Consider the following 27,016-nt stretch of genomic DNA (forward strand, 5'->3'; position numbering starts at 1 on the left):
GTTGTCTGTGCCCAATAATGTTTCTACCATGTTTTGTGCTGCTGCCATGTGTTGCTACCATGCAATGCTGTCGTCTTAGGACTCTTTATGCAGTGTTGAGGTGTCTCTTGTTGTGATGTGTGTTTTGTCCATATTTATTTTTAATCCCAGCCCCCATCCCCGCAGGCGTCCTTTTGCCTTCTGGTAGGCCGTCATTGTAAATAAGAATTTGTTAACTGACTTGCCTAGTTAAATAAAAACTATGGATCATTTAGCTATTTGATTTGGAATTTTAGGACCCCTTTAGGCATAACAAAAAAAAAATAATACAGTACCAATCCAAAGTTGACACCTACTCATTCTAGGTTTTTTATTATGGACTGTCATTTCTCTTTGCTTATCGGAGCTGTTCTTGCCATAATATGGACTTGGTCTTTTACCAAAAAGGGCCATCTTCAGTATACCATCTCTACCTTGTCACAACACAATCGATTGGCTCAAATGCATTAAGGAAAGAAATTCCACAAATTAACAAGGCACACCTGTTAATTGAAATGCATTCCAGGTGACTACCTCATGAAGCTGGTTGAGAGAATGCCAAGTGTGCGCAAAGCTGTCAAGGCACTTCGAAGAATCTATACATTTTGAGTTTAGAACTTTTTTGGTTAATACATGATTCCATAGTTTTGATGTCTTCTCTATTATTCTACAATGCATAAAATAGAAAAAATAAAGAAACCCTTGAATGAGGTCTCCAAACTTTTGACTGGTACTGTAGATTTGCCTTTACTACTAATGCCCATAGAAACGCATTGAATAACACATTCATAAAATGTCAAAGACAGTAAAAACATTAAGAAACAAGGTTTTGAAGTGTGTCCTGAATCTAGGAGATGAAAAATAAATCAGGAAATAAAATATATATTTTTTACACATATTTAACCCCTTTTTTGGGTAGGCACAAAAACTACCGTCATACTTCAATTTGTTTATTTTTTACTGGTACCGATTACCTTCATACGAATCCCGTGACACTTGTGGGGGTCCTAGACCAATGGAGAACACATGAGTCTGCCCTTTCCATAGAGTGGTAATAGTTTGTAGGCCAAAATGTTCGGACGCTACAGATGTTTACGTGAGAAGACCGATTTTCGGGATATCTCATGGTCTGATGAACACTGCTCTGACGAACACTGCTCTAATTCAGCCACCGGTCACCGCAAATGCAGAAGTGCGACACTGGCGGATGCGGTGGATTGAGACGCACCCAATGTCAAAAAACAGATCCCTAGCTTAAATTGACGGATTTTGTTTGTTATGAAATTTATGTAACTTACACCAGCGCTTCAAATCGACCCGGAGGTTAAGAAATCAAGGACGACAACTCACTTGGTCCTCTATAGACTGCAGAACTCTCTCAGAGAGCTCCATGTCAGCAGAGTCGTCATGTCCCGAAGCGTCCAGCTCGACCCCGGTCAGGATGTCCATAGGCCCCTCAGCGATGGCCCTGATAGTCTGGTCCTCCAGAGCCAGGGCTGTGTCAAACATCAGAGGGGACGGAGGACACCCCACTACATCCAGGTCCTACAGGAGATGAACAGGAGGGGCCGTGGAGGGGACATTAGTTGGTAAGTGTTACAAGGTGTTTCTATTACTCAGGAGAGTAGATTAATACAGCTATGTTACAGGGGAAGTAAAAGGCAGATTTATGTGACGGATAAACAGTAATGCTATGGTTGAGCACACAGTAAGCCACTGGAATCCAAACCTTTTCAATGGGGACCCCATTTTTTGCACCAGAATTTCTGCCTACCCTATCCCACCAAATCTAATGAAACTTTAAAATCTGTAAATTGATTTATCAATAAATAATCTTCAAATTATTATCATCTCTTGAAATTAATAAATCAATAAATACAACACTTTAAATGTTGTTTATATTTTTGTTCAGTATACATGCAACATGTTTAGACATTCTGAAGGGTGAAAAATCAGTTTTGGAAGAATAAACATGTTTGTTGCTTCCAACTGAATTGACTATCCCCTTTGTTAATATGAAGGGAAAACCAACAGACCATGGGAAGATGTTAATGTTAGCCCGGTTTGGATCTGGACAGCTACAAGCTGTCAGACTTGATAAGGCACTGTTAGCAATAATGTTAAGCAGAAAGAGTGAAAGTAAATCTTGGTGGGTGAAAATAGAGATACACCTGACTCCCAGCAAGTTACCTGTTCTTATGATAAACTCATAGCCTGAAATCCAGACACGTTGTGTGGTAGCATTCCATGTTAGCACAAAACATCTGTTCAACTAGCCTACCTGGTTAAATAAAGGTGAAATAAATAAAAAAATAAGAGCAGGAAACTTGGTGGTGAGACTTCACGTACATCACTGAACTCTAGCGGCAGGCTCTCCGTGGGCTGTAGCTCTGCAGCACTCAGGTACATGTCTTTGGGCAGTACTGCATCCAGCTGCTCTGGGGTCAGGGCTGTCTCCTGTTCAGGCTGGTACATGGGGGGAGGCAGGGAGAGGTGCAGGGGGCAGCGAGGCTCCTCTGACTGGCCCATGTGAACAGGCCGGTCACAGGGAACATCCTTCAGCCCCGGACACATTTTGAACAGTACCTGGTTACTATCCTGGTAGATGTCTGGATGTCTTATGGTAAAGAATAATAACTCATATCCACAATGGCAATTACATCAGTTATAGTCTCCCATTAAGATACTTCCAAGTATTGTGTATTACTCTGCTATAGGAACCAGTGTGAGGAAGCCTGGAAATCAAGGCTAGATCAGCTCATCTATAGGAGTCATTGGCATGCAACCGAACATCAGAAACAAAAGCCACCAGTTAGACCTGGGGTGTCAAACTCATTCCATGGAAGGCCTAGTGGTTTGCTGGATTTCCTTTCAATTAAGACCTAGACAACCAGGTGAGGCAAGTTCCTTACTAATTAGTGACCTTAATTCAGCAATTAAGTACAAGAGAGGGAAAACCCGGAGACACTCTGCCCTCCATGGGCAGAGTTTGATACATGTGTTAGACAAACAATTCGCGCCATCATTACAATTACCACACAAATAAGCAGTCTACAACAACAGTATTAAAACTACTTATGTTAGGTAGTTTTCATTAGCTTTTACGTCACAAGTTCACTACAAAAACAGTATTTGGGTATTTGTTGTGTGAGACGCTGTAAGGTACAAATAAATGGCTTAAAGGCTTGGTTGGTTTTGTACAAAACTTTGAACCTCGTTGACAAATGCTTTGCTCTGAATTAATCCAAGAATCAATAAAACCTGGTTAACATTTTAAGCAGAATGACTTGCTACGTCAACCACTTGATTACGAGCAGACCAACAGTGTAATGAAACTGGTGTACGCACGTTTCTGCTCGAAAAACATGTTGAAATAAAAACAAATGTTAAAATAATGGATTTGTAAAGGAGGCGTTTGTTCCTTCCAACTGAATTGACTATTCCCTTTGTTAATATAGAGAAAACCAACAGACCATGGGAAGATGTTAATGTTGGCCCTGTTAGGATCTGAGCCGCTACCACAAGCGGTCAGACTTGATTTGGGCCCTTTTAGCAATAGTGTGTATTAAAGGGAGAGTGAAATTAGTCCATGCATATTCTGCAGGTCAGGCACATGTAAGAAATTAGGAAATAAGTTATTGTGCAGACTGGTTAACAAGCTTGGAACACCTTACTAACTAATGCTTCAGTTTTAGCCCCCAGCCCCCCCCCCCAAAAAAAGGCTTTCGGCACAACAAGCATTAGTATGTGTAGAGTAACACCCTCACAAAAATCCATGAAAAAGAATAATGCAAATTTGAAATCGAACTTTAGGTAAACACATGACTGATCATAGAGGACACCAGAAGAACAGTATGAAGGATACGAGAGACGCAATGTCGTGTCATTGGGAGACACTGGTTAGAACAGCGGGTCCCTTCCACATAGGAGATACACCTCTGGCTAGACCGCATCGTATGTGCCTGTAGAGAGAACACACAACAACAGGAATAAGGTTAAGATCCTCAAATTCCTCAACCAAACTTTGGTTGAGGTTAACGCATATGCTGACCAGTTCAGGCAACGTCTTAGTCAGGAAACACCAAATCCGGCATACTGCCTGCGTTCCCACAAAATATTACACCGTTTTCCCTCTGCTGGCACCATTGTACTGAGACGATATCAAATTAATTCAAATTGGTGTTTTAGCACAATGTTCCAAATTACCTGTATCACAAGAATCAATTTATTTCTGAGCGTGCTGCCTTTTTGGTCTGGTCTCCGTCGCGCCTTCTGTGCACCTTCCCACACAGACACCAAGCCCCTGTCACTCACAACGAAATAACTTCCTCTGACAAAAAGCAGTTTAAACTCGCTATTTGCATTTGAGGTTTAGTTCAACAGAATTGATTATATGGGCACCGAAACGCTTCGACACTAATGTAATAGACATTTCTAACGATACCCTTACGTCTCAAATCCCAAAAGGTAGAACAGACCCTACTAAAACAAAAGTATCAATGTACACGATTGTCGAAAATGAAATGCTAAATTTGTCGTGCACGGCATCACATACCGCTAGCAGCATTCTATCCACAGACTCATGTGCTAGCTGTCTGTTTTCTAAATGTGCAATGAGCATAAAAATACAAATGTATAAAATCAGGAAATTGGCAAATTGTTCTCATTCTGAGAAATAAGCATCTTCTTAAGGTAGGACACTTGATTTCAATATCTTAAAGTGAACAGGCTGTTTAAACCATTTGAGACAGATAGGAGGGTGTATTCATAACAGTTCAACTGTTCTACCTTGTTAGCAAGCAAATAGAGCCAAGTTGGCTTGAAATAAAGATTAGATGGCAACTCACTAGCATGTGGCCTTGTGCTTGAGAGATTGTTTATGAGACCAGTGTTAATTTTCACATGCTACAAGAAGTTTGTAATTAGAGAATGTGCATGGTTCTGGTTAAATTTGTAACAAAATTGAATTTTCAGAGACTTCAAAGCCAGATGAGTGATTATAGCAAAAAAATGCATATTAAACTATTGCTAAAATAATTTCAATTATTAGTGTGTCTTATGGTTGTGGAAGCCTTATATTTAGCCTAGGTATAATTTTACATGCAGTATATTGACCTTTCTCAAGATGACGGTGCCACGTTGAAAGTCACTGAGCTCTTCAGTAAGGCCATGCATTCTATTGCCAATGTTTGCTATAGAGATCGCATTGTTTGATTTTATACACCTGTCAGCAACAGGTGTGGACGAAATAGCTGAATCCACTCATTTGAAAGTGAGTCCAAATACTCTTGCATATCGTGACTCTAGATATGATTTTTAGGCCATATCGCCCAGCCCCTCTGGGCATTTCCACATTCAATCTGAGACTCACATACAACCTGGAACATAACTATTTACTTCTGCCAGGCCACAGACAGTTGCTGGAGTCCCCAGGATTTAGAGTCCATCCCTGCAAACAGTTAAGCCACAGACCTGAAGAGGAGCTCCTTCAGTGACAGCCTGTCTCCTCTCTCGGAGCTGCCGGTGAAGCAGAGCCTCCACGCCGTACCGGCGGCGGTACCGACGCAGAGCCTTCAGCTTTCTCAGGTTCTCCCTCTCCTTCATGGAGAGACCCTCCGGGCCAGTCAGCAAACTACTTCCTGTTGGACAGAGAACACAAGGTGTCAGACTGTATTCAAAAAGCATGTCAAAGTAGGTGTGCTGATCTAGGGTCTGGTTCTGTGTCAAACACACCCATTACGCAGGAGGTAAGACAGCTACTAGAATAACCACAATGATCTCACCCGGAAAACTCATGATCACATCTGGACAAGTACTATATGAAGCTCTCCAATTGGAACAATCATTTTTATTTTCCGTTGCAAAATGTTGCACTACAGTGAAACCTATTGGTCGCAAACTTGACTAACTACAGGACAGAACAGGCTGGGTTAGTGCAGCACCATGGCTTTACCTAGTGTCTCATGCTCCACCTTGCGGCTGTGCAGGTATCGGCGCTTCTTCTCCTTGAGGAGGTGCTGCAGGCGTTTGAACTGGTCGATGTAGAGAGACTGGAGTCTGATGAGCTTCTCCCGTGTGATCAGAGCAACCTCCTCTGCCGTGTACACCCCTGCATGTCTGTAGGTCAAACAATCCATGCAAACAGTTACAACAGTCTACAGAAAATGTGTCGTATCTAGGGCTGTTACGCTGACAGTATAAACGCCACAATTCAAATTCCACGTGACTGTTAACCTGTTTGGGCTAGGGGGCAGTATTTTCACTTTTGGATGAAAAGCGTGCCCAGAGTAAACGGCCTAATACTCGGGCCCAGAGTCAAATATTTGCAAGTTATTAGTAGATTTGGATAGAAAACACTAAAGTTTCCAAAACTGTTTGAATGATGTCTGTGTATAACAGAACTCCTATGGCAGGCAAAAACCTGAGAAAAACACAACCAGGAAATGAAAATCTGGTGCCTGTAGTTCTCAAGTCCTTGCCTTTCTAACACACAATGAGTTAGGGTTCATTTTGCACTTCCTAAGACTTCCACTAGATGTCAGTCTTTAGAAAGTTGTTCGAGGCTTTTGCGGTAAACACAGACCAAACGAGAAGGCTGGGAAGTAGGTGACTTAGAAAATCACATGCCTTCATTGCGCACGTTCACATGAGAAGGGACCTGTGTTCCAAAACGGTTTTCAAGACAATGCAACCGTCCGGTTGGAATATTATTGAGGTTTGAAGTTAAAATGGCCCTAAAGATTGATGCTATACAACGTTTGAACGAATGTAAATATAACTTATTTTTTGACTTTTCGTCGTGACATTTTCCTCACGCGTCCTACATTTTGAGTAGCTTACTGAACACGCAAACATGGAGTTTGACATAAATTACGGACTTTATCGAACAAAACATTTATTGTGGACCTGGGATTCCTGGAAGTGTCTTCTGATTAAGATTATTAAAAGGTAAGTGAATATTTCTAATGCTATTTATGCATTTAGATGACTCCAAAATGGCAGGTATCTGTAATTGCCTGATGTTTTTTTCTGAGCACAGTACTCAGATTATTGTAGTGTGCTTTCCCAGTAAAGTTATTTTGAAATCTGTCAACACGGTTGCATTCAGGAGATGTTAATCTATAATTCTTCGAATAACAGTTTAATATTTTATCAACGTTTATAATGAGTATTTTTGTAAATTGTGCTGATTCACCGGCAGTTTTGGGGGAAATACATTTTCTGAACGTCACGCGCCAATGTAAAATATATATTTTTTTATATAAATATGAACTTGATAGAACAAAAAAATACATGTATTGTCTAACATAATGTCCTAGGAGTGTCATCTGATGAAGATTGTCAAAGGTTAGTGCATAATTTTAGTTGGTTTTCTGCTTTTGGTGACGCTTGTCCTTGCATTGAAAATGGCTGTGTCATTTTTTGTCTATGTACTGTCCTAACATAATCTAAACTTTATGCTTTCGCCGTAAAGCCTTTTTGAAATCGAACAACGTGGTTGGATTAAGGAGTTGTTTATCTTTCAAATGGTGTGAAATAGTCGTATGTTTGAGAAATTTGAATTATGACATTTTGTTGTTTTCGAATTTGGCGCTCTGATTTTTCACTGGCTGTTGAAGTGTCCCGCAGGTGGGACGGTAGCATCCCACGTAGCCCATAGAATTTAAGTCACGGTACTTAGGCTTTTCCAAGTTGATCACTGACATCAATGTAAATGTATTCAAAAAAACTAATCAAACACTTGAGCCCATGTTGCGCAACATTTCTACAGGCTATGCAATTGCGTAAGAAAACAGGGCGAGTGCCTCTTAACCTGTTGGGGCTAGGGGGCAGTATTTGCACGGCCGGATAAAAAACACGTACCCGATTTAATCTGGTTACTACTCCTGCCCAGTAACTAGAATATGCGTATAATTAGTGGCTTTGGATAGAAAACACCCTAAAGTTTCTAAAACTGTTTGAATGGTGTCTGTGAGTATAACAGAACTCATTTGGCAGGCCAAAACCTGAGAAGATTCCTTACAGGAAGTGGCCTGTCTGACCATTTCTTGCCGTCCTTGATCAGCTCTAACAAAAACAGGGGATCTCTGGCATGACGTGACACTTCCTACGGCTCCCATAGGCTCTCAGAACCCGGGAAAAAGCTGAATGACGTAATTCCATTCCCAGGCTGAAACACACTAGCGCGTTTGGCAAGTGCTCTATCAGAGGGCCATCAGACTGAGGCTCGTGCATGAGGGGATAGCATGCTTTTACTTTCACTCTTTGTAATAAAAAACGATTTCCCGGTCGGAATATTATCGCTTTTTTTTACGAGAAAAATGGCATAAAAATTGATTTTAAACAGCGGTTGACATGCTTCAAAGTACGGTAATGGAATATTTAGAATTTGTGTCACGAAATGCGTCGTGCTCGTAACCCTTATTTACCCTTTCGGATAGTGTCTTGGACGCACAAACAAAACGCCGCTATTTGGATATAACAATGGATTATTTGGGACCAAACCAACATTTGTTATTGAAGTAGAAGTCCTGGGAGTGCATTCTGACGAAGACAGCAAAGGTAATAACATTTTTCTTATAGTAAATCTGACTTGTGAGGGCTAAACTTGGTGGGTGTCTAAATGGCTAGCCCTGTGATGCCGGGCTATCTACTTAGAATATTGCAAAATGTGCTTTCACCGAAAAGCTATTTTAAAATCGGACATAGCGAGTGCATAGAGGAGTTCTGTATCTATAATTCTTAAAATAATTATGTTTTTTGTGAACGTTTATCGTGAGTAATTTAGTAGATTCACCGGAAGTGTTCGGTGGGAATGCTAGTTCTGAACGTCACATGCTAATGTAAAAAGCTGGTTTTCGATATAAATATGAACTTGATTTAACAAAACATGCATGTATTGTATAACAATGTCCTAGGCGTGTCATCTGATGAAGATCATCAAAAGGTTAGTGCTGCATTTAGCTGTGGTTTTGTGACATTATATGCTAGCTTGAAAAAATGGGTCTGATTATTTCTGGCTGGGTACTCTGCTGACATAATCTAATGTTTTGCTTTCGCTGTAAAGCCTTTTTGAAATCGGACAGTGTGGTTAGATAAAGGAGAGTCTTGTCTTTAAAATGCTGTAAAATAGTCATATGTTTGAAAAATTGAAGTTTTTGTATTTTTGAGGAATTTGTAATTCGCGCCACGCCTATCATTGGATATTGGAGCAGGTGTTCCGCTAGCCGAACGTCTAGATGTAAGAGGTTAACAAGTGCTTGTCAAATTGTGAATGAGACTGATGGCGTGTACAGCCTGCTCAAAAAAAAAGAAAAAAAAAAGCAGAGCTCATGGCTTAATGAAACTTTTTTCAAATCATTAGAGTCGCATCATGCAGCCATAATTTATTAAAAATCAAAACATATAGCCCAATATTCATCACAAGTTACATAACTAAATTAAGCATAAGAGTCCCCTTTTCTTTGTTAACTGCTCAGAATAGCCCCATGTGCGCACTCCCTCAAATCGTTGAGGAAATATCCTTTTATTCAGCTATGTCAATTGTATTCTTCATACTATAAAATAATGCCATGGAAATTTAAGCAAATCGTGTCTGCTAAATGAACTAGTGTGGCACACAGCCATAGCAGGCCCTAACATAAGGACAACTCAGTATGCCATTCTGTTCTTCTGAAATGGATAACATTCTCTTCATATCATGTTTCTTTAGACCAGTCTAAAATAAATTGATTTATTGTGATGTGTAGGCTAGATTACACAGATTTACACTTTTTAAATGAGGATGGTTCAAAGGTCTGCGTCAGTGACTTGTAGGCTATGAGTGGAAGCCAGGAGATGCTAAATGGGTTTATGTTAATTACAGTGAGACTGGCAGTTATTTGCTTGACAATCACCGGCTGACAATTTCATGACCGCCACAATATGATCTTGCGGTCCAATTTTTTTTATACAAGTTGAGCTAAATGTGATATCAATACCTTGGTGTTAAATGATTTTTACAGAGTACATAAACACTGAAAATATCACAATTAACCTCATGGACATTACAAGACCCATGTAATGTGAGCACAAGCAAGCACACAACACCAAAAAGGTGTCTTACTTGAGAGGATCCTCATGGTCACTGTCGACGCTGTCAGCTTCACTGTCTGGATCTCCTCTCCATGTCTGGTCCAGCACCAGTGGTCCCTGCTCCTCCTCACTCCAGCTGTCCACATCTGACAGACAAGCACCCGTCAATTCCTCTGCTCTATTGCATGGCTCAATGCAAACAAGAAAGTCATGACACTAGCTAGCAAGTATACAATGCATTCAGAAAGTACTAAGACCCCTCAACTTTTTCCACATTGTTACAGCCTTATTCTAAAATGGATGAAATAGTTCTACACACAAATAATCTACACACATTACCTCATAAATGACAAAAAATTGGTTCTGAAATTTTCTAAAATTATTTTAAAAAACTGAAATATCACATTTACATAAGTATTCAGACCCTTTTGCAGCGTTTACAGCCGAGTCTTCTTGGATATGAAGTGACAAGCTTGGCACACAACTGTATTTGGGGAGTTTCTCCCATTCTTCTCTGCAGATCCTCTCAAGCTCAATCAGGTTGGATGGGGAGCGTCGCTGCACAGCTATTTTCAGGTGTCTCCAGAGATGTTCGATCGGGTTCAAGTTCGGCCTCTGGCTGGGCCACTAAAGGACATTGAGACTTGTCCCGAAGCCACTCTTGCGTAGGGTTGCAAACTTTCCCGGAAATTTTCCATGGGAAGTTAAGCCTGGGAATTTTGCTTAAATTCAACAAGAAAACTTCGCTTATAACAGTGAACCTTTGTGGGATACATAAGGCAATTCTAGGTATTGTGGCATATTTTGGTTAAACTATCCCCAATTCAATTGCAACCCTCTGCATGCACAGTGCATTCTTCCATCACATGTACAGCTGATTCAAGATCTTGCACACTAATAAGATGCTATTGAGCCCACACTACCACTCTCTGGCCCAAGGACTACATGTTTTCTGGTAAGTTTTGATTATAATACTGGGTGGGGTGAATATATTTTGTCATACATGAGTTTGTTAACTAGTAAATAGTAGCCAACAAAAAAAAGTGTTTAAATCATTTCTAACTTGTTAATTTCTGCTAATTAGTTTTTGCTACCATGTGGGTTTTAGCTTGCTTGAGCCTGCTAACAGTGTTAATTCACCTGTTTCCATACACGTCTCTATTTTAAACAACTCCTTTGTAAGATAGATAAACGTTTTAACTGCTTAACTATTTATCTGTACATGGAATTGCATTTGCTTTTTTTTTAACTCATTTTTTCCTAATCTTTACAGGAAAATGCCACGGGCACTATCTGATGTGTTCAGACATTTCACTGCAGCTAATGTAGAAGGAAAAGCGGTGTGTACATTTGCAAATACTGTGCCAAATCATGTGAAGAATGCAACAAAGATGCAAAATCATCTGGCCAAGTGCATAAAGTTCCCTCAGCGCTCACAATAAGCAACCTCTGACAAGTCTTTACTTCTAATCGAGGTGAAAATTATGAAGAACCTTATCAATAGCAACAGCTCATGGTTCTGACTGCTGAAGGCAGTCATCAATGACCTTGGACTACAGAAGGTATTTGCACTGCTGACAGACAAATGCTGTGAACATGAAGGCTGATTGGTCTAAAGTGGAGGAGTCCTACCCTCCCATCACACCCATTGGCTGTGCTCCTCAAGGACATCATGGCACTGAAAACAATGGATACTCTACAAGAGAGCCAAGGAAATGGTTAGGTATGTGAAGGGCCATCAAGTTATAGCAGCAATCTACAATCTACAAGCAAAGTGAAGAATAAGAGCACCACATTGAAGCTGCCCAGCAACACCCGTTGGGGTGGTGTTGTCATCATGTTTGACAGTCTCCTGGAGGGGGAAGGAGTCTCCCCAAGAAATGTCCATATAACAGTCTGCTGATATGGACAGCCCCATCAAGAGGGTCCTCCTGGATGATGTATTTTGGGAGAGTGGTAAGCAGCCTGAAACCTATAACAGTAGCCATTGCACTACCATCCCGCCTGATGTTCAACTCTGCTTGCAGATGTAAGAGAAGAAAACCGTACTGCCCTGCCCACTTCACTGTTGCTCCAAGCAGAGGAAATTACAGTTTTGAAATGCATCAAAAAGCATGAAGACTTCTGCCTGAAGTCCATACACTTTCCGCAGCGTACATGTTGGACCCAAAGTATGCTGGCAACAGCATCCTGCCTGGTGCAGAGATCAACAAGGGCTATGGTGTCATGACTACCTTGTCTCGCCACATTGGCCTGGACGAGGGCAAGGTTCTTGGCAGTCTGGCGAAGTACACTTCCAAGCAAGGGCTTTGGGATGGAGATGCAATATGGCAGTCGTGCCAACATATCTCATCAGCCGCCTGGTAAAGGGGACTTTGTGGATCTGAGGCACTTTCCCCTGTTGCCTCCATCCTCAAAATCCCACCAACAGGCGCCTCAGAGCGCAACTGGTTATTGTTTGGGAACACACACGCCAAAGTACAACAGGCTGACCAATATAAAGGTTGAAAAACTGGTGGCCATCCGGGCAAATTTGAGGTTGGAAAGTGACAGTGAATACGAGGCCACAGAGTGATGTCCAAGAAGTGGACATTGATGTCCAGGGAGAAGACATGGAAGCCTGAGGGAAAGACAACCAAAGCTTTAGTTTAGACTATCATTTCAGACGCATGTTGAAAACGTTTTTTTTTTTTGAGATGCGATGGAACATTGGGATCATTCAATATTCCCTTTCTTTTGTTATTCAGTGAAAGCATCCCATGTGAAAAGTCAACTAATTTAATTAAAGTTCAATTCATAACTAAATATTTAATTTCTATTGTAAGGATTTAATCATTTACAAATGTCTTAAGGTTTATGTTTGTCTCCATATGATAAATATATCAAAAGCAAAAAACATCTACATTTAAATAGTATTAATTCCCATGGAAAGTTTCCACCTCTGAATATTCCCCAAAACGTACAACACCATTCTTGCATTGTCTTGGCTGTGCTTAGGGTCGTTGTCCTGTTGGAAGGTGAACCTTCACCCCAGTCTGAGGTCTTCCATTTAAGAATGATGAGGCCACTGTTCTTAGAGACATTCAATGTGCAGAATTCTTTTGCTACCCTTCCCCAGATCTGTGCCAACACAATCCTGTCTCGGAGCTCTACGAACAATTCCTTCGACCTCATGGCTTGGTTTTTGCTCTGACATAAGGTCCCACAGTTGACAGTGTATAGACAGGTGTTTGCCTTTCCAAATCATGTCCAATCAATTGAATTTACCACAGGTGAACTCCAATCAAGTTGTAGAAACAGCTCAACGATGATCTGTAGTACCAGGATGCACCGGAGATCAATTTCCAGTCTCATGGCAAAGAGTCTGAGAATACTTAAGTAAATTAAGAAATCTAAAAACCTGTTTTCACTTTGTCATTAAGTGGTAGTGTGTGTAGATTGAGGATTTTTATTTAATACATTTTAGAATAAGGTAGTAACGTAACAAAATGTGAATCTTACTCGTTGATTACGAGCAGACCAACAGTAACAAAACTGCCGTATGTATATGGAGCGATTTGAATTCACATTTAAATATATCATACATTTTCTTAATGCAGAAATTCAATCATTGAAAGCATAAATTGAACTTGTATTTCATGATTCAAAACAGAATTGAAAGAGGCGCGTGTGTGTACATACCACTTTCAATATGGTAATTATTGCATAGCAACTTAGCTATCATTTAAAGCTTACCAAAGATTCATATTCAACTTCTCAGATGCATGCCGATTTAAAACGTTCAAATTCAGTTCTCTAAATTCAGAATCAAAACCGGAGACAACATCCTCGTACTCTACCAGCAAGGAACAGTAGAAGAGAACAGATATAGTCAAACACTGTGTTAAACAGGTTTCTGAAGCCAATGTGGCATGTTGAATTTATTTCCTTATGAATTTGGCTCTAGCGTTTGGGCTGTAAGCCATTATGGCCTCATTCCTGAAAGCCAAGACTCTCCGTAGCATGGTTGTGTTTTCCGTTTCCCTCTATGGCGCTCATAGGACATGCAGTGCACATTAGAAGGGAGGGTGATAAAGAAAACTCGTAACCACCCTCCTGTAGCATACCAACTCATTGCACTATTTACAATTTTTTTATTATATATATATATATATATATATATATTTCTTTTTTTTAAAGCCTAAAACTGCTCAGTTCAGGCTGATCACATCTGCTACACTAATACAAGTCTTGTATTACAACTCATCAAAAGAGTGTGGTTCGGTGACGCATGCTTATGTGATGAGACCTGAACACGCGTTTGACACGTTTCATATCACTGGCAAGGGTATTCATTATAAGGGTGGCATGTGACTGATTGGGTTAAGACTTTTCTAGCCTGCTGAGTTAAAGCCTTGGCATTGGTTATGTGACTTGGGTGCGTCTTGTCGAGGTAGGGCTGGGTGAAATTACCTAAAAAAAAAAATCCCAAACATATGGGCAAGTCACAGTACATAGTTTTTTCTCCCCCGTTTCCTCTAAATAAGCTTTGTTGTACAATAAAAATATACTGCTCAAAAAAATAAAGGGAACACTTAAACACCACAATGTAACTTCAAGTCAATCACACTTCTGTGAAATCAAACTGTCCACTTAGGAAGCAACACTGATTGACAATACATTTCACATGCTGTTGTGCAAATGGAATAGACAACAGGTGGAAATTATAGGCAATTAGCAAGACACCCCCAATAAAGGAGTGGTTCTGCAGGTGGTAACCACAGACCACTTCAGTTCCTATGCTTCCTGGCTGATGTTTTGGTCACTTTTGAATGCTGGCAGTGCTTTCACTCTAGTGGTAGCATGAGACGGAGTCTACAACCCACACAAGTGGCTCAGGTAGTGCAGCTCATCCAGGATGGCACATCAATGCGAGCTGTGGCAAGAAGGTTTGCTGTGTCTGTCAGCGTAGTGTCCAGAGCATGGAGGTGCTACCAGGAGACAGGCCAGTACATCAGGAGACGTGGAGGAGGCCGTAGGAGGGCAACAACCCAGCAGCAGGACCGCTACCTCTGCCTTTGTGCAAGGAAGAGCAGGAGGAGCACTGCCAGAGCCCTGCAAAATGACCTCCAGCAGGCCACAAATGTGCATGTGTCTGCTCAAACGGTCAGAAACAGACTCCATGAGGGTGGTATGAGGGCCCGACGTCCACAGGTGGGGGTTGTGCTTACAGCCCAACACCGTGCAGGACGTTTGGCATTTGCCAGAGAACACCAAGATTGGCAAATTCGCCACTGGCGCCCTGTGCTCTTCACAGATGAAAGCAGGTTCACAATGAGCACGTGACAGACGTGACAGTCTGGAGACGCCGTGGAGAACGTTCTGCTGCCTGCAACATCCTCCAGCATGACCGGTTTGGCGGTGGGTCAGTCATGGTGTGGGGTGGCATTTCTTTGGGGGGGGCCGCACAGCCCTCCATGTGCTCGCCAGAGGTAGCCTGACTGCCATTAGGTACCGAGATGAGATCCTCAGACCCCTTGTGAGACCATATGCTGGTGCGGTTGGCCCTGGGTTCCTCCTAATGCAAGACAATGCTAGACCTCATGTGGCTGGAGTGTGTCAGCAGTTCCTGCAAGAGGAAGACATTGATGCTATGGACTGGCCCGCCCGTTCCCCAGACCTGAATCCAATTGAGCACATCTGGGACATCATGTCTCGCTCCATCCACCAACACCACGTTGCACCATAGACTGTCCAGGAGTTGGCGGATGCTTTAGTCCAGGTCTGGGAGGAGATCCCTCAGGAGACCATCCGCCACCTCATCAGGAGCATGCCCAGGCGTTGTAGGGGAGGTCATACAGGCACGTGGAGGCCACACACACACACTACTGAGCCTCATTTTGACTTGTTTTAAGGACATTACATCAAAGTTGGATCAGCCTGTAGTGTGGTTTTCCACTTTAATTTTGAGTGTGACTCCAAATCCAGACCTCCATGGGTTGATAAATTGGATTTCCATTGATTATTTGTGTGATTTTGTTGTCAGCACATTCAACTATGTAAAGAAAAAAGTATTTAAGTTTATTTCATTCAGATCTAGGATGTGTTATTTTAGTGTTCCCTTTATTTTTTTGAGCAGTGTACATTTAAAAAAAAGTTGAACACTACATTTCTGATAGTCAGCAATAATCAAATGAACTCAGGGCTTGTGAAAATAAGCCTTCCATAAGACCCACTAATAATTGTATTTAATCAAAATATTGATTACTGCAAAAAGCAGGTAACCTATGAAAATTCCCTTACTGTTCAATTTAACTAGAACCATGCATATTCACTAATAACAACTAACCTCAGGTTTCTATAATGCCTGCTACACAACAGGTCTCAATCTCAAGCACACGTGATTGCGAGTACCAAGCTAATCTTTATATTTCGAGTGGACGAAAAAAATAACATGAATCTATTTGCTAGCTAACAAGGTAGAACAGTTGAATTGTTATGCACACCCTTCTATCCATCACCAACTGTTTGAACAGCATGCTAGCCTGTTCACTTTGTCATGTGGAAATCAAGTGGCCTACCTTATCAGAATGAGAACGAGTTGCCAATTCCTTATACAATTAAGTTATGCTTATTGCACATTTACAAAACAAACTATAACGGTCTGGTTAAAATGCTGTGGAGGACAAATCCTGAGTTAATAAGTGCATCTTTAGAAACAGTAGGGAACCCGGCCTAAGGATTATTACAATACATCTATTTAATATTTTTCTCATTAACTTTTATGATCTTCTGATTTTATTTAGTTTGTGTTGGAAAGAGAAGGGTTAATACTGAAGAGAAAATATAGCCAATCAGAATCTCTGGTGGTGTATGGGTAGAAAAAAAAATCTAGCCTTGAAAAGCTGGACAGAAGGCCTCTGCATGAGAGCAGAATTTTGGAATGAACCAAATCACTAACTTCTGGAAGGCCTGGACACATCACTACTGACTGATAGCGAAGTGAGAAGTAGCCTAGTTTTCCCATGCCTTTGTTGTAATGTGTGAATGGTGGCAGCTGTAGCAGGTGTTAGAGGATGCGTTTGCTGATTTGTAAGCATCGGTTTCAACTAGAAGTTAAAGGTTGTGCAGAGGTGGGGGCAACACCAGCACTGGTGCAATGAGGAAAGAGCTATGAACGGCATTTAAGCTAACAATTATGAGCGCCATCTGTGGAAGCCCTGGGTGTGAGCAAACCAAGAAGCTGTACTGCTGGGATTGTCTACTCTTCAGCACCGACAAGACGTCAATCTTGGCCTGTACTGGTTGGTTTCAGACCTATCCAGTTTTACGACGTTAACCACCAAGACTCAACTTCACACCTAAGAGTGACGAGAGTTCAAAAACATTTGGGGACACAAGAGTAGCCCTTCAGCTTAACGAGCAGCAGACAGACTCACAACGATGAAATACTGCATTCTCAAGTCTCGAGGAAAGCCATGGGCCCAACTTAGATCTGCGTGGCTCATGTATGAGGGTAGGAACCCGGCCGACCACCACTTTCTCCGGCAGAAGAGGCTGAATGAGAGTATGTACTAACTGCATCTGCTTACCTGTCTGGTCTTGACCATTCCTGTGTCCACTGCCTCAGTTGAAAGGACATTTGCCCTGAAATGATTCAAGACTTAATCCAGGACCACCACCGTACAGGCCCGACTGTCAGCCTTGCCTTTGATCTCAAATCGAGAAAGTAGGCTACTTATTGGATAGAAAATCTAACGACAAACTATATGAACCTGCCATTGCCCATTTCATAAAAGGTCTGGAGGATGGACTTGATTTTCAAATGATCTGGTGAGTGGCAGTTTTTTTTATTGCAGTTCGCTTGCTGTTGCTATTAAATTGCTGATGTGTGAAATGATGCATTTCAACTTCAGATCACCGGTTATTTTGTGTGCTGAACGTGATAAAAGTATTTGCAATGGAAAGTAATAGCTGGCTTGTTCATTTTGTGTTTTAACTACTATATGGTGTTTTTTCTCATTATGAGCCTATAGACCCCAATCATTAGTTGAGTGAATGGGCTGCTTATTCTTTAACATTATTTGATGCTGTGTGTGACTGCTGTGACAAATACACTCCCTTTCAGCATGCTGAAATAGAAGCTGCACTGCCATTTTCTTTGCTTTGCTCTGATTCATAGTAACTGTCCCTGGTCCTGAATGAATAGTTAGTCCTATGAATTATTTCCACCAATGTGTGCCTGTCGTCTAATGAAAACGGCTTTTTGGACTTACAGTTGAAGTCGGAAGTTCACATACACCTTGGCCAAACACATTTAAACTCAGTCACAATTCCTGACATTTAAGCCTAGTAAAAATTCCCTGTCTTAGGTCAGTTAGGATCACTTCATTTTAAGAATGTGAAATGTCAGAATGATAGAGTGATTTAAGCTTTTATTTCCTTCATCACATACCCAGTGGGTCAGACGTTTACATAATCAGTATTTGGTAGCATTGCCTTTAAATTGTTTAACTTGAACCAAACGTTTTGGGTAGCCTTCCACAATAAGTTGGGTCAATTTTGGCCCGTTCCTCCTGACAGAACTGGTTGTTCAGTTGTACTCCTTGCTCGCACAAGCCTTTTCACTTCTGCCCACAAATTTTCTATGGGATTGAGGTCAGGGCTCTGTGATGGCCACTCCAATACCTTGACTTTGTCCTTAAGCCATTTTGCCACAACTTTGGAAGTATACTTGGGGTCATTGTCCATTTGGAAGACCCATTTGCGACAAAGCTTTAACTTCCTGGCTGATGTCTTGCTTCACTATATTCACAATTTCTCCCCCTCATGATGCAATCCATTTTGTGAAGTGCACCAGTTCCTCTTGCAGCAAAGCACCCCCACAACATGATGCTGCCACCCACGTGCTTCACGGTTGGGATGGTGTTCTTCGGCTTGCAAGCCTCCCCCTTTTTTCCTCCAAACATAACGATGGTCATTATGGCCAAACAGTTCTATTTATGTTTCATCAGACCAGAGGACATTGCTCCAAAAAGTACAATCTTTGTCCCCATGTACAGTTGCAAACCGTAGTCTGGCTTTTTTTAATGGCGGTTTTGGAGAAGTGGCTTCTTCCTTGCTGAGCGGCCTTCCAGGTTATGTTGATATAGGACTCGTTTTACTGCGGCTATAGATATTTCTGTACCTATTTCCTCCAGCATTGTCACAAGGTCCTTTGCTGATGTTCTGGGATTGATTTGCGTTCATCTCTAGGAGACAGAACGTGTCTCCTTCCTGAGTGGGATGCCGGCTGCGTGGTCCCATGGTGTTTATACTTGCTTACTATTGTTTGTACAGATGAATGTAGTACCTTCAGGCATTTAGAAATTGCTCCCAAAGATGAACCAGACTTGTGGTTGACAATTTCTTTCTGAAGTCTTGGCTGATTTCTTTTGATTTTCCCATGATGTCAAGCAAAGATGCACCGAGTTTGAAGGTAGGCCTTGAAATACATCCACAGGTGCACCTCCAATTGACTCAAATTATGTCAATTAGCCCATCTGAAGCTTCTAAAGCCATGAAATTTTATGGAATTTTCCAAGCTGTTTAACCTCTCTGGGCTAGGTGGGACGCTTACGCTTGCGTCCCACCTACTCAACAGCCAGTTGAATCCCGTGGCGCGTTATTCAAATACCTTAGAAATGCTATTACTTCAATTTCTCAAACATGACTATTTTACAGCATTTTAAAGACAAGACTCTCGTTAATCTAACCACACTGTCCGATTTCAAAAAGGCTTTACAATGAAAGCAAAACATTAGATTATGTCAGCAGAGTACCCAGCCAGAAATAATCAGACACCCATTTTTCAAGCTAGCATATAATGTCACATAAACCCAAACCACAGCTAAATGCAGCACTAAGCTTTGATGATCATCAGATGACAATCTTAGGACATTATGTTATACAATACATGCATGTCTGTTCAATCAAGTTCATATTTATATCAAAAACCAGCTTTTTACATTAGCAGGTGACTAGCATTCCCACCGAACACTTCCGGTGAATTTACTAAATTCACGATAAACGTTCACAAAAAACAATTATTTTAAGAATTATAGATACAGAACTCCTCTATGCACTCGCTATGTCCGATTTTAAAATAGCTTTTCGGTGAAAGCACATTTTGCAATATTCTCAGTAGATAGCCCAGCCATCACGGCTAGCTATTTAGACACCCAGCAAGTTTAGCCTTCACCAAACTCCGATTTACTATTAGAAAAGTTTGATTACATTTGGTGTTCTTCGTCAAAATGCACTCCCAGGACTTCTACTTCAATAACAAATGTTGGTTTGGTCCCAAATAATCCATAGTTATATCCAAACAGCGGCGTTTTGTTCGTGCGTTCAAGACACTATCCGAATGGTAAAGAAGGGTTACGAGCACGACGCATTTCGTGACAAAATTTCTAAATATTCCATTACCGTACTTCGAAGCATGTCAACCGCTGTTTAAAATTCTCGTAAAAAAGCGATAATATTCCGACCGGGAGTCGTTGTATCCGTTCAAAGACGATAGAATAAAAACATGGTGTCGTCTCATGCTCGTGCACGAGTCCATTGTCCGCTGATAGACTACTTGCCAAACGCGCAAATGTGTTTGAGCCTGGGGCAGCCTCGATATCATTCAGCTTTTTCCCGGGCTCTGAGAGCCTATGGGAGCCGTAGGAAGTGTCACGTTACAGCAAAGATCCTCAGTCTTCAATAAACAGAGACAAGAAGAACAAGATCTTGTCAGAGAGGGCACTTCCTGTAAGGAATCTTCTCAGGTTTTTGCCTGCCATATGAGTTCTATTATACTCACAGACACCATTCAAACAGTTTTAGAAACTTGAGTGTTTTCTATCCAAGGCTAATAATTATATGCATATTCTAGTTTCTGGGCAGGAGTAATAATCAGATTAAATCGGGTATGTTTTTTATCCGGCCGTGAAAATCCTGCCCCCTATCCATAACAGGTTAAACTCACACAGCCATGCAATCTTTATAGACAGACATTGACAATAGAATGGCCTTACTGAAGAGCACAGTGACTTTTTACGTAGAACTATCATAAGATGGCACCTTTTCAACAAGTCATTTCGTCAAATTTCAACCATGCTTGAGCTGCCCCGGTCAAATGTAAGTGCTGTTATTGTGAAGTGGAAACGTCTAGGAGTAACAACGGCTCAGTCGCAAAGTGGTAAGCCACAAGCTCACAGAACGGGACCGCCAAATGCTGAACTGTGCTCGGTTGCAACACTCACTAGAGTTCCAAACTGCCTCCGGAAGCAACGCTAGCACAAGAACTGTTCGTTGTGAGCTTCATGAAATGGCCGAGCAGCTGCACACAGGCCTAAGATCGCCATGCGCAATGACAAGCGTCAGCTGGAGTGGTGTAAAGCTCACTGCCAGTGGATTCTGGAGCAATGGAAACATGTTCTCTGGAGTGTTGAATCACCTGTCACCATCTGGCAGTCTGACAAACTAATCCGGGTTTGGCGGATGCCAGGGGAACGCTACCTGCCCAAATGAATAGTGCCCACTGTAAAATTTGGTGGAAGAGGAATAATGGTCTGGGCTGTTTTTCATGGTTCGAGCTAGCCCCTCGAAGTCCCAGTGAAGGGAAATCATGAACGCTACAGCATACAAAGACCATCTAGACAGTTGTGCTTCAGACTGTGGCAACAGTTTGGGGAAGGCCCATTCCTGTTTCAGCATGACAATGCTCCCATGTACAAAGCAATATCCATACAGAAATGGTTTGTCAAGATCGGTGGAAGAACTTGAATGACCTGCAAAGAGCCCTGACCTCAACCCCATTGAACTAGGGCTGGGCGATATGGCCGAAATTTTTTTTTTTAAATATCCTCCCTCAAAATAATGGGTGATTCACAATATACAGCTAAATAAGCATTGTACAATTAAAAAAAGTCAAATACACTGCAATAATTCAGGGCTTTTAGTTATACCGAGGCGAAATATAAGCCTTCCACAGTCATAAGACCCACTAATAAACAATTTGATTAAATGAACTTGCTTTTTTGCAATAAACACCAATCTGTCTTTCAAGTCTATGAAAATGCCCTTGTTACAAATTTAACTAGAACCATGAATAATGCACATTCACTAATAATGACTCAAATTAACATAGGTCATGTCACCAGCATGTGGGATTGTTAAGCCAGTTCATCTTTACATTTCAAGTTTAGGCAACTTGGATCCATTTGCCGCCAACTGTTTGAAAAGCATGTTACCATGTCATTCTGAACAAAGTGGACAAGTTGCCAATTCCTTATATAAAATAAAAGTTGGGTTTTATGCTTATTGCACATTTACAAAATAGACAGCTAATATAGTAGACTTTGGCTAAAATGCTGCTAACCTAACAATTCCACGCACGACAAAAAGTACTAATTTTCCAGAATCAATATTCATTGATACTCTCGTTTAAGTAAGATCGTTGGAAGATCAAATCCCTGAGCTGACATGGTAAAAATCTGTCGTTCTGCCCCTGAACAAGGCAGTTAACCCACTGTTCCAAGGCCGTCACTGAAAATAAGAATTCTTAACCTCTTTGGGCTGGGCAGTGTTTTCACATTTGGAAGAAAAGCATGCCTCGAGTAAACTGCCTGCTACTCAGGCCCAGAAGCTAAGATATCTACTAATAATATGCATTTGGATAGAAAACACTCTGAAGTTTCTAAAACGGTTTGAATGATGTCTTTGAGTACAACAGAACTCATATGGCAGGCAAAAACCTGAGAAAAATCCAGCCAGGAAGTGGGAAATCTGAGGTCTGTAGTTTTCCAAGTGATTGCCTATCCAATAGTGTAAATTGTCAGATTGCACTTCCTACGGCTTCCACTAGATGTCAACAGCCTTTAGAACGTTGTTTCAGGCTTCTATTGTGAAAGGGGAGCGAGTAAGACCAGTCAGTAAGAGCCTCAGCTGAAAGCCTTTAGTTTAGTCACGCACGCGGCCGTGAGCACGAGCTCCGTTCCCTTTCATTTCTAAAGACAAAGGAATTGTCCGGTTGGAATATTATTGAAGATTTATGATAAAAACATCCTAAAGATTTATTCTATACATCGTTTGACATGTTTCTACAAACTGTAATGGAACTTTGACTGGACTTAGTGCCCGCGCCTTGTGCATTTGGAATAGTGAACTAACCGCAAACAAAAACGAGGTATTTTGTGGAACTGGGATTTCTGGGAGTGCATTCCGATGAAGTTCAAAGGTTAGTGAATATTTATACATTTACATTTTAGTCATTTAGCAGACGCTCTTATCCAGAGCGACTTACAGTAGTGAATGCATACATCTCATACATTTTTTCCCCCTGTGCTGGCCCCCCGTGGGAATAGGTTTACACCATGCATAAAATGTTTATTTTTTATGCACAACATGCATATTACACACCACCTATAAGTTATTCAAGTGTAAACCGCACTCAATCTCTAAAAATACAAAAACAGAAATTATTTCGACTTAGCTTCCGGCACTATTTCTGACTTTTGTTGACTCCACAACATGGCGGGTATCTGTATGGCTTGTTTTGGTGGCTGAGCGCTGTACTCGGATTATTGCATGGTGTGCTTTCACTTTTTTTTGTTAAAGTAAATCTGACAGCGGTTGCATTAAGGAGAAGTTTATGCATAGGATTATAGATAACTTGTATCTTTCAAAGTTAATGAGTATTTCTGTAAATTGATGTGGCTCTCTGCAAAAATCACTGGATGTTTTGTAGGCAAAACATTACTGAACATAGCGCGCCAATGTAAACATATTTTTGGATATAAATATGATCTTTATCGAACAAAACATACATGTATTGTGTAACATGAAGTCCTGAGTGCCATCTGATGAAGATCAAAGGTTAGTGATTAATTCTCTATTTCTGCTTTTTGTGACTCCTCTTTGGCTGGAAAATGGCTGTGTTTGTGACTAGGCGCTGACCTAACATAAATATGGTATGCTGTTGCCGTAACACCTTTTTGAAATCAGACACTGGCTGGATTAACAAGAAGTTGCTTTAAAATTGTGTATAATACTTGAGGAATTTTAATTATGAGATTTGTTGTTTTGAATTTGGCGTCCTGCAATTTCACTGGCTGTTGTCGAGGTGGGACGCTGGCGTCCCACATATCCCAGAGAGGTTAACTGACTTGCTTAGTTAAATAAAGAAAGGTAGTCTTCTCTGCACACAATGAGGTGTTGAGACACAAATTGCATCGGTTGAAAAGTTAACTACTCTATTACAGTAAAATAATGTCTCAATGCGTGTCCATATTACCAATTATTTTGAACCAAACCTCAAATATCGAGATGAAACGGCTTGCCAGAGGAAATGTGATCTATCAACTTCATTGGCGCGAGAGGCAGGGGCTTGGTGTGTGTACACCATAGAGGAAGAGTAAAATCTGCCCAAAATAAGGCCAATGTGTTTCTATGGGCTTATTTTGGACCTAAGCTTGTTGCCTGCCTTCGGGACAACACCCAGCCTCATTACTGTATATAGCCTCGCTACTGTTATCATTCACTGTCTTTATTTCCTTACTAAACCATTGTTCACCTAACACCTATTTTTTTACTTAAATTGCACTGTTGGTTAGGGCCTGTCAGTAAGCATTTCACTGTAAGGTCTACACCTGTTGTATTCGGCACACGTGACAAATAAACTTTGATTTGAGACGTACATCATCATTAGGTACAGATCTCTGGTGTAAATGGGGAGGTACACAGGAGCGAAGACCAAAAATAATACATTAGAACATGGACATAAACACTCAAACAACCTCAATTCTTCCAGGCATATGTAATATTACCCAAAACCAAATTAATTCCATATAGTCGCCCAGCCCTACATCGAACACCTTCGGGATGAACTGGAACGCCAACTGCAAGCCAGGCCTAATTCCCCAATATCAGCGCCTGTCCTCACTAATGCATGTGGCTGAATGGAAGCAAGTCCCTGCACTAGATGTTGGAACATTGCTAGAAAGCCTTCCCAGAAGCGTGGTGGCTGTCATAGCAGCAGGGGGGGGGGGGGGGGGGGTGTTTACATTACAGCCATATCCTAAAGTGGATTATTTTTTTTTTTACATTTTAAGTAATCTACAAACACCCCATAATGACAAAGCGAAAAAAGGTTGTAATTTTTTGTAAATCTATTAAAAACAAAAATACCATATTTACATAAGCATTCAACTTTCGCTATGAGCTCAGGTGCATCCTGTTTCCATTGATTCTTCTTGAGATGTTTCTACAACTTGATTGGAGTTCATCTGTGGTAAATTCAATAGATCGGACATGATCTGGAAAGGCACACCTGTTTATATAAGGTCCCACAGTTCTCTGGTCTGATGAAACCAAGATAGAACTCTTTGGCTTGAATGCCTAGTGTCAGGTCTGGAGGAAACATGGCACCATCCCTAAAAGTTAAGCGTGGTGGTGGCAGCATAATGCTTTTGGGATGTTTTGCAGCAGCAGGGACTGGGAGACTAGTCAGGATCGAGGGAAAGATGAACAGAGCAAAGTACAGAGAGATCCTTGAAGTCCTGCGCGCTCTTGAGCAGGTTCTCAGACTGGCCGAAGGTTCACCTTCCAACAGGACAACGACCCTAAGCACACAGCCAAGACAACACAGGAGTGGCTTCGGGACAAGTCTCAATGTCTTTGAGTGGCCCAGCCAGAGCCTGGACTTGAACGCCATCGAACATCTCTGGGGAGACCTGAAAATATCTATGCAGCAACACTCCCCATCCAACCTGACAGAGCTTGAGAGGATTTGCAGAGAAGAATGTGAGACTTCCCAAATACAGGTGTGCCAACCTTGCAGCATCATACCTAAGATGAGGCTACAGTCGCTGCCAAAGGTGCTTCAACAAAGTACTGAATAAAAGGTCTGAATAGTTATGCAAATGGGATCTTTCCTTTAACAAATTTGCAAACATTTCTAGAAACCCGTTTTAGCTTTGTCATTATGGGGTATTATTTGTAGATGGATTAAATTGTTTTCCCCCCCCTCATCAATTTTAGAATAAGGCTGGACAAAGTTGAATTACTGTTTAACAAATACCCCGCCTCACTTTCCTCCACAACGCAAAAAAAAAAACGTTGTTATTTTGCCAATATATGCAGCTCTTTGTTTATTATGCGCTGTCCACTCTCCCAAGTTGATGCCCAAGAGACCAAACAGCCTTAGATCATGGTCGAGCCTCGGATTGGACAGTGAAACGCACACACTTGCAGGCGACGTGCAGATGTTCTCTCATGCGGTCATTGCAAAATCCTACTATTTATGTGTCCAGGTTAAACGTGGGAGTCCCTCATTATAAACAGTCGGTTAAATTTATGGTTATTGCATCATTTCAGATCTATTAGAAGCGATTACTAGACTAAACAATGTAATTTATCAACTGACTGGCCAGCAATCAGGGAATTCATCAGCAAAGACATGGTGCAAGCTGATAGTATTTTGGACAACCAAATTTAAGTCAAACTTATTGATGAAATCGAAGTGTGTCAGCTGTATGGTGATTTGTGATTCATAACTTACATTTTACCGGTACTACCAGTAGTAGTAGGCCAACCAATAACGCAACGACAAAATGCGTTTGAAGTGATGATGCGCCGCCGAGAACAGCTAACATGTCAAGCAAAGTACATCGCCAGTGGCACGCACACTTCGTGCAGAACAGCAGGTGGGGGCTTTGTGGTAGCCAGACGAGACAATTGAAGGTGGTGAGCAAAGTTACTGGGCTCAAATTTAGTCACGCTTGCTCTATATAGATTGATGCTTCTAGTTGTGCATGTTATAACCTATCGTCATCAAAAAAAAAAGTTTATACTCCATGGCTGGATTTATGCATTTTGTCCCCCAATGCTACATTCATTTTGGCAGACCTAACTTGATTGA

At 41.3% G+C, this 27,016-nt stretch overlaps 1 protein-coding gene across 3 annotated transcripts in view; it reads right to left on the reverse strand.

Moving 5' to 3' along the window:
* kansl2 (KAT8 regulatory NSL complex subunit 2) overlaps positions 1 to 27,016 on the reverse strand; it is a 31,853-nt gene that overhangs the window by 2,109 nt on the left and 2,728 nt on the right. For all 3 annotated transcript variants that reach the window (XM_029722636.1, XM_029722637.1, XM_029722638.1), the window contains exons 4-9: positions 10,124 to 10,238; positions 5,972 to 6,135; positions 5,491 to 5,657; positions 3,884 to 3,980; positions 2,368 to 2,627; positions 1,369 to 1,563 (exon numbers count right to left, since the gene is read on the reverse strand). In XM_029722636.1, the coding sequence (XP_029578496.1) occupies positions 1,369 to 1,563; positions 2,368 to 2,627; positions 3,884 to 3,980; positions 5,491 to 5,657; positions 5,972 to 6,135; positions 10,124 to 10,238 (998 nt within the window). The remainder of the gene's footprint in view (positions 1 to 1,368; positions 1,564 to 2,367; positions 2,628 to 3,883; positions 3,981 to 5,490; positions 5,658 to 5,971; positions 6,136 to 10,123; positions 10,239 to 27,016) is intronic.

This window comes from Salmo trutta, chromosome 30 (assembly GCF_901001165.1).
Source record: "Salmo trutta chromosome 30, fSalTru1.1, whole genome shotgun sequence".
In the NCBI taxonomy this organism is placed as follows: Eukaryota; Metazoa; Chordata; class Actinopteri; order Salmoniformes; family Salmonidae; genus Salmo; species Salmo trutta.